Source organism: Ursus americanus, chromosome 1 (genome assembly GCF_024610735.1).
Source record: "Ursus americanus isolate L20-20 chromosome 1, mUrsAme1.1.p, whole genome shotgun sequence".
Lineage (NCBI taxonomy): Eukaryota > Metazoa > Chordata > Mammalia > Carnivora > Ursidae > Ursus > Ursus americanus.
The window spans coordinates 53294238-53309799 of NC_142127.1; the positions used below are offsets into that span (position 1 = coordinate 53294238).

The 15562-nt window shown below is 49.7% G+C and overlaps 1 protein-coding gene across 1 annotated transcript; it reads left to right on the forward strand.

Moving 5' to 3' along the window:
• Window positions 1-275: 275 nt before the first annotated feature.
• LOC123798299 (uncharacterized) lies at window positions 276-14702 on the forward strand. The gene is made up of 5 exons (XM_045806697.2): window positions 276-296; window positions 2491-2886; window positions 3278-3651; window positions 14061-14086; window positions 14345-14702. The coding sequence occupies exons 1-5, from the start codon at window positions 276-278 to the stop codon at window positions 14428-14430; spliced, it is 903 nt and encodes a 300-aa protein (XP_045662653.1). The 3' UTR covers window positions 14431-14702.
• The last annotated feature ends 860 nt before the right edge of the window (window positions 14703-15562 follow it).

Consider the following 15562-nt stretch of genomic DNA (forward strand, 5'->3'; position numbering starts at 1 on the left):
GGAAGAGGCTGTGGCTGTGGCATTCGCTGACCTGAGCCAGGAAAGACAATTTTAAGTCACGGTGGCCTGCGGCTTAAGAAACATTTGCACTAGAGGAAACAGCTGCAATTGTGCATGCTGGATTTGGAAACGTTCTGCTCCGTGTGCTGCTTGAGACACTGCCGTTGGCTTCTACAGAGCAAAGATGCCAAGCGCCTGAAAGCATGGCTAGGGAACAGCCTGTGTGGTGGTGGTGGTGGCGGTGGGGGTTGGTGGAGGTGGTGGTAGAAGTGGCAATGGCGGTGGCGGTGGTAGCCGCAAGCTAGCTGGAGGTTCTTACTGGCTAAACTCCAGCTGCCTTCCATTTAAGTGATTCCTCTATTAGCAAAATTCGCTGTCTCCCACTGAAAACTGCTCCCTAAATTCCAGTTTTAGAGCCACTGATTTGGGGCAAGACTCAGGGGACCTGGTGGTGCATGAATGGATGTGGAAATCAAGAAATGAAGGGGAGGTAGCAATGTGCTTATTTCCTCTATATTCTGTGTTGCTGTGGAAGCGTTGTACCTTCTTGACTCATCGCCCCCAACCTATAGTAAAACTGGAGCTCTTGTACAGAAAACTCTGTTGTAATACCTGGTGCATTGCAGAGTATTTGTTCATCTACAAATTTGGTATTCTGGGTATATATTTGGTGTATTTGTACTTACACATAGATTACACATTGCAGAAAGTGTTGGTCATAAATAAATGTAGGTATATATGTTTCTTTTTGTAGCTGGGAAAATCATAGATCTGCCTTCAAATAAAGAGCTTGGGAATTACACCCACCCACCCCCCCCCCCGTCACACACACACCACCTTCTTTTAGTGGCTAGAAACCCCCATCATGGTGTCTTATGCAGACAAACTCAAGGTGACAAGCACAGAAGATACCCTTCTAACTGGCTCAAATCTGTAAACATCGGAGGGTTGCAGCTAAGGGAGCAAACATTTTTGCTGCAGAAATGTGCATAAACCTTCAGAGAATCCTTTGAAAATCTAGGCGATGCTTTTTGGCCCTGGATTACTTAGAGTCTGCTTAGAGAGGTCTGTAAACCGTTTAGAGAAAAATAGGACCCTCCAATGTTAACACTGAATGAAAGAACCAAGCCTTCCAAGTGATTTAGGTTCTCTGTTTGCGAGGACTAGAAACACACAAAAGAGGGTGTGGGTCTCAATGGTTTCTAGAGAAAAGTCAGTTCGGAGACTGCCATTTTGTGAGGTTCCACAAAGCCCAGCACATCGCCTGGATTACCTCTGCACAGGGGAAAAAGTGCAAATATGGCTGCCTTTTCAAAAGTGCAAAGTCTTCTCCCAGCCCCCCTTCCCCAGGCTGAAAAGGAGGGTCATAAAGCTCCGCTTTTATGTGGGTAGACAAAAATCGGCAATTGAGATCATGTCTTAGAAAATTTTAGAAGGGAGCAATCTCTGTTCAGTTCCGTATGTACAGATCAATGTAAAGTGTTCTAGCTTGGAACCGCCCCAAAATTTGCTGCACATTTTCTTACATATTTTCTTTTGTAATTAAAAACATTGTTTTATTATTCTTCAGTGCATAAGATGTTGCTATTTCACATCCAAGCTTGTGTCCTCTGCTTCCCTGGTGTTTCCTGATTCTTCGGGCATCTGGGGGTGGACAGGGAAATAGAGCATTTTAATGGACCTTGGATACTGCTGTGGTTCCCTCCAGCAAAGTTAGAGCACACTGTTTCTAGAAGGAATATGACTTTTGCTGACAGATGGCAACAGAATTCCTTTAATAAAAAACATCCAAGGTCATCGGAACCTTTTCAAGGGATACAAATGGCCTGCTTCAGAGGGTGCTGTGTGTTTCCTGCTTAAGTCTATGTTCACTTAGGTACTTACTGGATGTGAGGATGTTAATAGCAGAAAACCTACCCATAGATATCCAATGCAAATATTTATAAATGCATTACTAGAAGTCCAAAGACAGTGCCCTTGAAAGGATGGGGGGGATGGGTTACCTCTTTCAGGCAGGTTCTGAAGGCTGGATGACCATGCCCATGCATTAATGATGAGGAGAATGCTGGGGCCCTCAAGGACATTTACTTTCAGCTGGTGTTCTCTGGAGCAGCTCCTATCAGAACTGCAAAAGGAATGTGACTCCTGCCTTTGAAGAAAAAGGACTATTTTCCCCCAAGGCTGAAACTGAGGGTCCGCTCTTTTCCCGGACAAATGGAGCCCCTCTCCTCTTCAATGTTGCATTGAGCAGGCTTTTTGATGGACAGTTTGGGGGCAGTGGAAGAAGGGGAAACTGGAATTAAATTGCATAGAAATAGGAATTGCACTTAAGGGAGAAATAGCAAGGGGTTTCATAGGGGATCTAGAAAGACTGCTTCCCCTTGAATCCAGTACTGTCCAGGAGGGTATTTCTGCCACGATAAATGCCAAGCATTGGGAGTTCAAACTGTTAGTTTGGAGAAGTTGACAAGTACCTAAAACCATTTCCAGGCTTTGAGCTGGTCGGTGACTCTCCTACCCCCAGAAACCCCAAGAAATGGGAGGGACCCCAATTCCTGTTGGAGAGGTGTTAGGGGGAGGGCGGGCTTTCGTGGCCTGCAGAGCCCAGGTTTACTGCGCAAGATCGCCGGGACTGGCTTGCCTGGAGATGAGGGGCAAAAACCGAAAGTGCCTGACTGCCGCTCTGGAGCGGGCCTTTCTGTGAGGGGAGGGGAGGAGAAGCCAAGTGACCCGCGCAAGGAGAGTCGGAGGGGGGTGACTGCCAGGATCACCTCCCCGAGCGCCTGTGCAGTACACCGCATTCATCTCCCCTCTAACACAACGGTCTATTCAGCAGAGGTTTCGAGCCAAACCAAAAAAGAGCAAAAGAAATACTTCCTAGAAAAGGTGAGAGTCAGGAACCATGGAGGAAAGAGACGCAGAGAGCAGAGAGGAGCTGAGAGGAAGAAAGACAGGAGGAAGGAAGGAAAAGGAGGAGGAACAGAGAGGGAGAGAACAGAAGATAGCGGAGAGAGAAAGAGGAAAAAACATGGCGCTTGCGAGCTGGATGTGCAAAATCCGCAAGGAATTGCAGCAAATTCCTTTTTGTTTGAAGAAAATTTACAACTTGGTAATAGACCTTTTTATGACCTATTTGCGGTCGTCATTGGCTGCGGCTGGTCATGTGCAGGCGCCGCTCGCCTTCACGGCCTTTTTCCTGATTTCCCAGGCGAATTTCCCCCCGCATTCTGCCTTCCTGGAGCCTCACCCCCTCTTTTTCTAACCTTTGTCTCTGCAGAGGTGGGATCCAGTCGCCGGCTGCGGGATTGCGGGGTCCGCCGCGGCCTCCGCTCCCGCCCGGCGCCCAACGTGGCCCCACCGCCGCTTCGCTAGGGCCGCGCCGCTGCAGCCTCCGGAGCCGGTGGGGAGCCCGGCGGGCGGGAGAGCCCGGAAGGAGCCCCGGGCGCCGAGGCCCCCGCCGGCGCCGGCGCCGACGCCGCCCGCCAGGAGCAGCCGGCCTGCTCCGGGTGACTGCAGCCGCGCGGTTCCGAGGCGACTCCTTCTCCAACATGAGCGGATCCCTGCCGCCCCCAGTGCGCGTAGCCCGGCAGCGCCTAATGGATTACTGCAGCCGCCCTGGCCGACCGCCGCCTCCTGCTCGGCAGCCTCCGGGTAAGAGTCGCCCCTCCCCGCGCCCCAGCACTGCCGCCAAGGAGCTCCAGGCGCCCACCCTCTTGGGCAGCCCGGTGAGCTTGGCCAGACTCCCTACACTTCTCCGGTACCTCGGGGTGGCTGCCTGCGCTCCCTGCTGCCTAATCACTCCATCTCTGAGCAGGCGTCCCCTGGGGCCCCGGGTGGGGTCCGGCTGAGCTCAGAAGTCTACGGGAAGCCTCATTTCCCCCTCGAGATTCCGAGAGGTGGAGACCGGCAAATAGGACCCCACTGGATCGAGAGCCCCTTAATCCCCACCCTGGGAAGAATCTGTAAATGGTTCCTGGACGTCTTAGCTGTGCTGTGGGTCACTAAAGGCACTCGGTAGTATAGAGCAGTGTTTGCGGCTTGTCTGTGGTCAGAGATATCTGGGAGGCTAACAGGTGTTTTTTGAGGGTTGAGGGTTGGGGCTCGGGTGGGGGTGGGGTGGATTCTGTGTACCCAGGATGTGTTTGGTTTGTTAATCTAGGCTTTGGTGAGTGATGCTGGCTAATTTCTAGGGTTTATGGTTTATTGGGCCTTATGTATGAGATGGAATTTTAAATATTTTTAACCGTTTATCTAGTTCTTAGAGAATTTTTGTAGCAATTTAAGAAAGGTTCCTCCCACATCTAATAATCTATCAGGTGAATTTGGATTATTTTACGTCACAAAATGGATACATGTTTTGGGAGGTAATGGGATCAGAAAATCCGGTGCAGGTCTTGGGTAAAAATCAATAGATATTTAAGAAATTCAAAGCATGTCTAAATTCAAATATCGCGTGTGTTTCTTATTTGCCAGAATAGGAAAAGAGTAGGTATTTTGCTCTCTAAATGCACTGTCGTGGGTTTTTGCCTACAAATAAACGTTATATAGCAACATTTTACCCTCTTCTTCAAAATTACTGAACTGAAACATTATGCATCAAAAGAAAATCCTTTGCAGAAAAAAAAAAAAGAATGATCTTTTATCCCACCGATTTTGAGCAGCACTTGAGGATGCATCCCTCAAATCCTCTGGACTATTCCCTCATGAACACCTTGTGAAATATTAAAACCTGTGGACAATCTGCCGCATTGCGCATGGGGTGGACCTGCGCACTGCTGGATATCGTCTCCAAAGCACTCAGCGGCAAATCCTAATATTCCAAAGATTCCTTTGTAATAGTTTTGGCCATAAAAGTGTTCCTAAACAGTAAATGACATCTGTGTAGAAAGGTATTTTAGTAATTAACGATGGAATCACGCTGGTTTCAAAATGGAGGGCCACTATTTGTGGCCATTTGCCATCTTATGAATTGTGGTGGATCACTATGATCTCACAAATAAGAAACAGTGATATTTTTTATTTGGAATGTCTGTATTTTGTAACTATTTCGCCACTACGGTACAATGGCTGTTGAGATCATTGTTTCATATTGGTAAAAAGCATTACCTATTGAAAAGCAGGCCCCTGGTCAGAGGCACGTGGGCCTGTCGCCTGGCAGCTCCAAAGCCTAAGGAGCTCCCTAGGTGGGCTGGGGCAAGTGTGGGGGTGGGGAGGAGTTGTGGCCGTGATGGCCAAGCCCTAGTGTTCAGAGCTTCAGTCGCTTTTCCCTGGGTTGGGTGGCTGAGTGCGCCCAAGTGACTAAGAACCTAGGCGGGATGCAGGTCCTATTACGATGCAGCAGAGGGTGAGGTCATGCGGAGATATGGAGGACAGAAGGGTTCTTTGTAAGTCCTGTGGTGGCATTAAGAGTTTATTGGAACTTAATGGTCGATTGCATTTAAAGGAATAAATAATCTGCAAATCACATTTGAACTCAGGCCAGGAGGAGACTAGTTAACGCTTTTGCTACTGCCGGAAATGCCCCCATTGTCCCTGTTAACCCAATTTAAAAATTAAACTCAATTTTTAAAGATTAAGTAAGAAACACTTGGACTCTAAGAGCTCAAAAGCCTGGAAGTGTAGCTGCCAGCGTCCTCAGCCCAACCTCTATTCGTTTACAGTTCAGGGAGCCACTGACATGTCGGTGCCTCGGTGTTTTACGGGACAGGCTGTGAGCTGGGCTTGCACTCATGGGGGCCAGGGAAAAGAGCAAAACTCGTTATTATAAATGTGGCCAAGCACCAAGGCTGAAAACCAAACGTATTTTCCTGTGAGATGTTCCTTCAAATAAGTGTATTTCGCCAGAATTCTGTTTTCTGAGCTAGAGAAGCAGGGGAAATCGGAACAAAGACAGTATTTCACTCTGGGCAGGCAGGCAGCTGTTAGAGGTATTTACGGCCTTGCCGCAGTGCGGCCGCGGGGCAGGGCACGCGGGGGCACCGGAAGCTAGGGAGAAGCCACCAAGAACTCGGAATTCCGATTTAAGTCCAATTTAGGGCCACTCTTCCGGAATTGGTGTGAATAGATACCCTCTTTCTAGGAATGAGTCCCTTAGACTTGATGGTCGTGCAGAATGAGGGGTAAGTTGTGCTTTCTGAACGCCCGGTGATTTATTCCCCGCCTTGATCAACGACTCAAGAGAAGCCCTGTACTAGATGTGAAATTGGTGATGCAAATGACAACCTTGAGAGTGTTCTTTGGCAACATGGCGATTTTGCTGGTTTGGTGGAACAGGGCTTGCAAATCAGAAAGGACGGCTGGGAGTTTTAATACAGATTTTCCTGGAAAAAAAAAATTAAAGAAAAGAGAAAGTACGATTCCTGCTTCTCTGAGATGGGGCGTCCAAGCTCCTCTGCAGGTAAGCACGCAAGCAGTGCGCGGTGGCGCACACCGCAGAGCGCTGCGCAAGCTGTTCTTACAGTTCAGTGCCCTAAGCGCCTGCCACGCACGCTCGTTTGGCGTCTGGCGCATGTGCAGTGAAATAGCCCTGCCCGGGGATCCAACCATAAGGCACGGATGGGGGAGGGGCGAGTGGACTCAGAGCAGGAAGATATAACCCGATCTCTCCACTCCTCCCTCCCTCAGTTTTCGCTACTCGTCTTTCCTTTATTCCAGCCTTCAATCTAAATATAGCCCAACATGTTGTCCTTGACTACGTTATTTTCAATCATCTTGACTCACCACCTCATCCCAATTTAAATCTGTACATTAGAAACAGTCTGCAAATACGAGCTAGTGGCCAAAGGGAAGCCAAATCTTCTTTCAAGGCGTTAAAGGAACACACACACACACACACACACACACACACACACACACACTTTTAACACCTTAAAAGAAAATTTTTATGTGTGCTCCTCTGGGAATTGTATAGATTTTTTTCAGCCTGGTGCTTCTGCTTTAGGAAAAGGCCTTTCCTCCTGGCGTCTGCTCAAGCCGCCAAGCTTCGGGCCAGCCCTTCCTCCGTACCATTTTCAGATTTTGTTACGCCAGTGCAGCACGTTCGAGGGCTCTGCGGGGTCCAGCGACTCAGCAGAGAACGGTCAAATAAATAAATAAACGGACAAACTGGAGGGACTATCCGCCTGGACTCGCCTAATTAATGGGGGATGCACGCTCCTGGGCCGAGAACCTGTGGGAGTGGGACGGGAGGACGTCTCAGGATCCTCTCGATTTCTGGCCGTCCCAGGGGACACCGAGGGGCCGGCTCGCAGCCTCTGGTGCCGGAAGACCTCCACCCGCGCGAAGAAGCCTCAGCCTCGGGTTTTCCGGGCCGGCTCAGTCCCCCTGCTCGGCTGTCTGGCGCCTCGTCCAGGAGGAGGCGCTGTAGGACAAGCGTCTTGCCCGCTGCGGCGGCGCATGAGATGCCCCGGGCGCGGGCGGGGTAGGGGAGGACACGTGACTCCCCTCCCTTGTCCTCTGGTCGCAAAGTGCTTTCGGCCTCTGTGGATGGTCAGAGGTGTTGCGCCCACCCCCAGAGGGCTGCTTCCCGGGATGGACAATTTAGGCAGACCCGAGGCCGCGGAGCCTGAAGGCAGATTCGAGAGTGGCGGGCCACCTCATTTCCTCCGCTTTCCCGGAGGTGGCGCGATTTCCGCGCGCTGGGCTCATAAAAGCAGGAAACTAGGGTCCTGCGGTAGGACAAGATGTGTTTAACCATCCCCCTCAGGCCGGGCTGCTGTTCTTGTTACTTTGTCTTACTGCGATCCTGGTATCCAGGATCGGCAGCCTTGAAAAGCACAACGCTCAGCGCCTCCCGGGGCAGGCGGAGCAGCCTCACCCTGACTCTCCTACCACAGGGCCTGGGTTCCAGGATTTCCCCTGGGCTTCCAGAATTTCCCCTGGGCTTCCTTGAGGCTCTGAGAGGGCGGGCGAATCTCTTTGACTTTGCAGCTTGAGAACACTGCAGACGCTCTTTCCAGCTCTTTTCCACACCACCAACACACACTTCTTTCACTCTTGCACCCATTTCAGGACCTTGGTGGGCTCCACGGGTCGTTTCTTGCACTGCTGTGACACGCGACTTCGACAATCAACCCTCATCCAACCCCACTGATCCACCATTGTCTGTTGGCAATGCAGTCTTTTTCTTCCCTCTTTTCCGTACTTAAGGGCAATGATTCTTAATAAAGACCTGAGTTCAAATTGTTTATAATTCAGGTTCCTGGGTCTCAGGCTAGACTTACTAAATCAGAATATCTAGGACCTGCATTTTGTAAACACTCTCCCAAAAGGCAATTAAGAAGCATGCCTGTATTTGCAAACTACTGGTCAAGTGTCTCTCCTGCTTCTTCTATGGTTCTTTGGTGTCCAGGGGCCAAGTTCCCTTTACCACTAAGCACCCCCCTATACTTCCCTCCCTAATTGAGTTTTCAAATGTCACTACCTCATAGGCTGATTAATTGCTCGCATTTAGGGAAGGGAACATTGATTTCTTGCTAACTCGGAGATTTTTAAGAGGTGAGTATGTTCTCAGTTCAGACTGCCTTGGTTCAAATCTTTACCACTTACCTGCTATGTAACCTTAGGCAAGTAGGGCAAATTTCCTCGTTTGAAAAGTAGGAATAAGAGTACCTTCAAGAGTTGTTATGAAGATTTTTTTTACATAGCAATACGTGTGCTGTGCAGTATTCTAACTACCTTACATACATTAACTCACTGGTTAAGTATACTTGAAACAGTGTTTTGGCACATAACAAGCATTCAATACATGTTGCTTATCCTCATTATCTCTTTTTTGCTCAACATCAGGCCTAGACTTTTAGAGGTGAAAGAGACCTGGTTCACTCACCCAATTCATGAAATCTACAGAGGAGAAGACAGACCAAGGCTTGGTCACACAGAAAGTGACAGACCCAGAAGAACACAGTTCTGGGACGCTTCCTCTTGCTGTAGTGGGCCTCGTAGGCCCTGCCCCTTCGGGTCTCTGGTGTCAGTTATCTGCCTGTGGGTAGACTTCAGGACCACATCCAGAAGGAAGGTGTCCCTAGCCCCTCAGTGGGCAGGTGGGCAGATTGAGGTGGTCTTGCCCCCACACAGGCACATCCATGACTCCTACAGAAGGCTTCCTGCCTTTCCCGAGGGCAGGCCTTTCCTGAGAGAGTCACCTCCACCACCACCTATCAGTCACGCCCACATCCCCTTTTTAGCCTCTTGAAATCTGGAGCAGGGTTAAAAAGCAAAAGGCAACAGCAGAGGATGCCAGAAATGTCCCATTCCCTCTTAATCTGCTTGTGTTCCAAGATCTAGGCTCCAGGGCCATGGCTGAGCCATAGCTTCCAACTTGGGCCACAGTGATGTCAAGGGATATCTTGGAGAGGCCTTATCCCTCCAAATCTCCATCAGCCTTTCCAAATTTTTGAGACTCTTTCTATCTTTTAAAGAGCTATGTAAATACTATTTCATGCTACAACCCACATATATGCACAGACCCCTTGCAACCAGGTTCCAACCCCTCATCCTGGCTTCCGTGACTTGTGCTTATAGACTTTCCTAACAAGGCCTCCGCAGCCCTTTGCCAAGCTACTTCTCTTGGCTTAACCAGGAGTTCACCTGCGTCAGTTTTTCTCTTAAAACACATTTAGTCTCTTTATCTACCAACCATGCCAGACGAAGTTTGGCCTATGGCATAGGGCAGTGCTGCTATCCCCAGCCATCCCCAACTCCTGTGCCATCTAGGCCTCCACTCTTGTTTCTCAAAGTACTAAGATGGCCATCCCAGACTCTACGCTTCTTGGGACCACTGGAGACTTTTCTAGCCCTCAGGTCCATCATCAAAGGCCCTGTCTCAGGGTCTATTCATTTGGATCCCATCTCTCACTTTAGAATTTCACTCTAGGGTCACCTTTTCTTTCCAGAGGACACCAAGCCAGAGCTCCAATGAGCAGACTCCATTGTAGGAGGTAGGGTTGAGGGTGGTGGGAGAAGTGTTCCTTTTTCAGTGATAGAGTATAGTGACAGGAATGTGAGATCATATTTCTCTCCTTCTTGGGACTCCCTGCTCAGCCCCTCTCTGGCTCTACCCCCATCCTGTGTTCCCAAGTGCCAGGCCTAGTAGTCTTCTTCCATCTGCCCCCCACTTAGGGAGTTCATTCAAAGTCCTATCCCTACCTATCCTGGTTATGCAGACACTTAAAGAGGAGAGCTCAATACCACCTCTGGGCAAGAGGCCTCTTAAAAGTCAATATCAGACTATTCTTCCCTGGGGCCACATAGCAAGGGCCCTTAGGGTGGATAGAGAGCAGACCTCATCACATTTGGAGTGTAGCTGATACCTGCTGATGCCCCTTTACTATCTCCTCCTTTCTGGGAGCTGCTCTGGCTTCTAGGTTGGTGGAGCCCTACACGGGACCCTACCTCATGGGAGCTCTCTGGGCAGGAATTCTCAGGACTGATCCTTTCCAGCCAAATGGAGAGGTATAGTGCCCAGAGTCCCGCTTCTCCCCAAAACGAATTGATTATAGGTTTTAAAGAAGGCTTCAACCTCTCCTTCCACACCTCTTCTTCTGTTACTACCACCACCACCACCATGGAAACTCCCTGAGAAAACTCCAACAAATTGGCCCAAGTTAGTATGCTGATCCCCCTGATGCCCAGCCTTCTTATTAGACCAAGTTTGTTCTTTTCTTATCCCCACTCCCTCATTCATTCACAGAAGCCCAGGACACTGGGGGCTCGGGGGCAAGGGAAGCCTGTAGGAAGGTGGACACTCTCTCCTTAATCATGCCGCCTGGCTGCCCTAAGATTAGAAAGTAATTGAAGATGTCTGCCTCAGTGTCTTCCTTTCCTCCTTTTTCCTCTGCGTGGCTAGTTACTTTCCTGTTATTATCTCAATATACAGAGTAGGCTGTGTCATTTTATTCATCTTGTTGTGTGAGCCACAGTGAAGACTGCAAGCAAGCCCAGTCACCATCCTTCATCGCGCCATTCATTTAAAAAGTATCTACTGAGCCCAGATCAGGCACCGGGCATTGTTTCAAACAACCACCTCCTCAGCCCAGTCTCCTCCTTTTTCCCCACCCCCCATGGAAAGCTCACACAAGTGCCTAGAAAGTCACACATGCTTTGATTAATTCTGTTTTATTAACTTAAGGAAAAATAAAGAAAGCTTGTCTCAATCTCTCAAATTCTAATTATTTTTTTTTACGGTGGATTAACTGGGACTAATTTTGTAGCTGCTCACCTGGTCCTAACAGAATCAGAAATCGTTTTTTAAAGGATTGATCTTTACTCATATTTTGAAAACGGATGCCACCAACTGTAAAAGAAAAGGTCCTCCTGAGTGGCTGGTGGGGGAGGGGAAGAAATAAATGCCGTAGAGTGAGCTAACAGCTCCCCGCTTTCAGCTAATGAAAGTTTAGAAATACACAGGGTTTAGAAATATACAGAGAATGGGTGGAAGTTAGAACGCAAAGAGATCTTTGTACAGAGGGATCTCTTTCGTGGGCTTGGTAAGACTTGCTGATGAGAACTTCGGCAACTGAATTTGATTTAGAAATCATGTATGTGCGTGTGCTCTACAAACCTACACATAACCCCCATTCTTTTCATCAGAATAGTCAAAATTACACGTTTTCACATTGATTGGTAGAAACTCTGGTGGGCTGTGGAAGGGTGCTGGGGGTCAATTCTCTTTCTATTTACCCCCCTTGGTGGGAGCTGGGGGCATCTTTCCCACCCCCACCTCGCCCAGCATAGCATCACTCGGGCCCAGGCTCCTTTTCTCGGCTTTCTCCGCAGGCGAGCGCACTCCTTCCTTCTCTCTTAGGCTCACCCCCTAGTGGGAGTGGCGGTGTGGGCGTGTAGCATTTCACTCAGGTTTGGGCGCAGGGACCATGAGCCCCTAGCCCTGTGGGAGTAGGGACATCTGACTTCCTGGGCTTGGGCTCCTTGAGAACCTCATTTGCTTCCTCACACCCCGTCCCCTTCACACCAGGGCTGTTTTATTGTTTTATAACCTTCTTTAGAGCTTCAGTTGCCAAAGATCCCGATGGGGCTATCCTCCAGTTTCTCACTTTACCAAACCCCAAGTCTTGCTGTTTTAAGCAGTTTGGTCACTTGCAAAGGCTCCCCTTTCAGAGCTAAGCAAATTATAGAAACATCTAGGCATGTGGCTACCTTCACCTTTCTCACTGAGCCCATCCACAGCAATACAGAGCCAAGTGTTAACTCCCAACTGCCACCCCCACCCCAAGCCCACCCAGCCTCTCCCTAACCACCTTTTTTTCTGTTGAAGTTTGAACAAAATCTCAAATAATTCCTGGTATAAGCAAGTATGAAGTAGCCTTTGACTTTCCTCTTTATTTATTTACCACATCTAGAGCTAGAAAATGATTGAAATAAAGGAGTTGATGGTACTCACAGTGAATGCAGCCAAAGAATCATAAGACAAGCCCACCAACCAGTCTTTCGAAATAGCACTATCTCCCAACTTAAACAGACTTCTCTGAAAAGATGCTATTTGAAAAGCCCAGGGTATTGATATGAATATGACCCCCCTTGCATCCTGAATATTTGGAACTATTTAAATGTGAGAGAACAGTTGCAGTGAACCTTTATTTAGTGAATAAAAGTTTAAAGCCGAAGGTTATTTATGGTTGTGCAGAGATGAGACCTGAGTGGCTATTTACGAGCACGTGATTCCAATAAACTTTGTTTTATGGCTTGAGAGTTGACAAGCCAAAATATAATTCCCACCATAAATTAGGTTAAGAGCATACAAGTGCAGATGCTTGGTTCTTGGAGCAGCGATAGGGAAGTGAGAGGCTCCAGCTAGCGCCAGGCTCAGAAGGAGACAGTTCTACTCCCAGTTCCCCTGCCCACTAGGATTGAAAACCAGTAAGTCACTTATTACTTTTTCCAGGACAACTCCAGGGGTGGGGGATTTCTCTGCCTTGTCTTTCCTGCCTGGGGAGAGCAGAAGTCCCAGCGAAGTTAATTTTCATTTTAGCCTAAACCTAAATGAACAAATAGAAGGGGAATCCCGGTTTCCTCCCCTCCCTTCTGGACATAGAAGTTAGGAACTGAGGGCTCCTACCTCACAAAAGGGACTTACTGTTTCTGTCCTCCTTGTAATGGAGCATGTGTCTCAGACGTGGAATTAAACAGTGGTAGTCTAGGTGGAGAGAGTGAGAGAGTGGGGGAGAGAGGGGGAGGGAGAGAAAGGATGAGGATGGAGATGGCTTTGCCTCTGAGATTTCTCAGGGAAGACTCCCATCCTAGAATAGATGAAAACGTAAAGCTGGACCCCAGCCCCTATGAGGATCACTGCTTTGTAAGATTGCTTTGTGGGCTCTCCAGAAGCAATGCTGACAAAATGCTGTCACATCCATAGAGCCGCATGACAATCTAAAGCATTGCCATTTACCTTCAAACCCATCGATTTTCCTCCTCCTTTGGTTATCATTTGGGTCCTCATTTCCCTTGGAAATTGCTCTTTGTTTTGAATTGGAGCAGAAGTGGGAAGGCAAGTCCCAGTCATGCCTGGCCCTTCTTTGGAAAGGAGAAGACAGGTTTTGGGGGCGCTAATTGGGGCTGGGGAATTTGAAACCAATCTGACACTGGTAAAGGGGGTTGAATTGCTGGGGCAGCGCGAGGCAGCCGGGGAGCTGGGGCAGGGGACAGATGCAGCGGCTGCCCCCTCCCCAGTGGACTTGCGCCCACCCGGCCGATTGTGCAGAAGGAAACACACAAAGGCCCATTTTCTCCTCGCTTCCCGTTTTCCCACTGGGGAAACCCTGTTACTGGCAGCCTGAGTCGGGCCAAGCAACCAGTAAGGTTTTGCCCAAGGGTGCATGGAATGGAGGAGGTGATGGGGGCCACACTCTCCTACTCCCCGGGTCTGCCCTTGAGGACTGCGGTCTCCCGCTCCGCGGAGAACTTGGCGCAGTTCCTGGGGGCGGCACCCGAAGCGGGGAGGTCTGGGTATTGGTGGGGTGTCTGGGCCTTGTCATTTTTGTGTGTATCCTCTATCTCTGCTTTATTATGCTGTGGAATTTAAGTGACCCCCGTTTCCATTGCAACAGGTTCGGGACCATGAGAGACTGCCGCTGTAAGTACCTTCCCGTTTCCTCCGAATTGCGAAGAGGCGGTATTGATAACTGGGGAGGTGTAGGCGGAAGGGCCGCGCCAGAAGAGTGGGCGGGTGGAAGACCAGCCCTGGCTGCCCCGGCCTGGCGGTACGAGGGAAGCTCTCTGGGAGTGGAGGCTCTAAGTGCTCCTGGATAGATTTTCTGGGGCCTAGTTCACAGTCACGCAACCAAGAGAACACACCGCAGGCTCTCACCCTTGTCTCCTTGGGCCTCTCCAGGCCTCCCCAGCTCGCACAGGTGCAGCTCCGCTGCCGCCCACGCTTCTGTTAACAGCTTGCAGCTAATTAGCAGCCCGCCCTATTAACAAGTTTCGGCGAGCATCGCTTTCTGCTGGAACCAACCTGCTAAACACCAAAGCAAACGCGGTTCTCCTCCGCAGCCCAGCCTAGCTTAACCCGGTCCAGCCTGGCCCAACCCTCTCTTGTTTTGTTTTGTTTTTAATAAAAAGAAGAAAGAAAAACGTAACCCTCTATGGCTGCGAGTGTGTGGAGTTGGTCCGCTTCCGGGAAGGGCTGCGAATTCTGAGCTTTACGTGGAAATCCCTCCTTGCCCCTCCCCCGGTCCCAGCCCCAGAGGTTTGGGCTCTGGGCTGGGGACACGGGCTGAGCAAGGAGGGAGGGATACGATCCTTCTGGTTCACCTCTGCTTCTCTGGAACTGCAGTTTGAGAGTTTTCGCGCCAGAGCCGCTAGTGTTGCAGGCAAACATCGTGGTGCTGCTGATGGTCGTGGTGGTAGGGCTGTTGTGTGGGGGGGGCGGCGCAGAGATTCTTGGGGGTCCTGGGCTCAGAAGTTTGGATCTTTCTGAGTTGCATGTGCGGTGGAAGACAGGTACAGTTCTGAGGAGGCCTGTGAAATCTCCAGGCAGACTATCTCATTAAGGTGATGGTAGTGGCAGAACCAAGGAAGAAACAGTGACCCCCTCCCTCACGGCAAAATGGAGATTATTTTATTTTAATAGGAGATGGAATGTAAGGGGGTGATAGAAGCCAGGCACCCTTCCTCTCTGGTTAGACACGCTTTCTCCAGGGTGGAAGAAGCTAGGGCTTGGCTCTGGGCCAGGTTTCTTTGCCCTACAGGGTGGGCAGCCTAGTTGGCTGCCTGGGGGCTGTGTCCTCCCGCCCAAGAAGTGGAGATTCCGTCCAGTTCATAGTTCCCCTCTATTAATCAGGCTGGCCCAAATGTAACCAGCTCTGGGCTCCAGGCTGCAAAATCTGGTGTCCCCAGGACACCCTGGTTTTGCTCCCTTTCCTGCGGCTGCCCCTGTTCCGGGTGCTTATCTCTGCCAATGGTCCTTGCTTGCAAACCCACATTCGGCACCCTGTAGCTGAACACAGCACAAAAAAGCCCGAGAGATCAAAAGCATTTGTATGGGCAGTTGAGCGGGAGGTGAATATTTAACGCTTTTGTTCATCAATAACTCGTTGGCTTTGACCTG

What these genes read in the sequence shown, in the direction of transcription:
- LOC123798299 (XM_045806697.2), top strand. Translation starts at nt 276, where the DNA reads ATGGCGGTGGCGGTGGTAGCC. An exon ending in TGGCGGTGGCGGTGGTAGCC is followed by an intron (nt 297 to 2,490) that starts GCAAGCTAGCTG and finishes AACCATTTCCAG; the next exon opens with GCTTTGAGCTGGTCGGTGAC. An exon ending in AGAAATACTTCCTAGAAAAG is followed by an intron (nt 2,887 to 3,277) that starts GTGAGAGTCAGG and finishes TTGTCTCTGCAG; the next exon opens with AGGTGGGATCCAGTCGCCGG.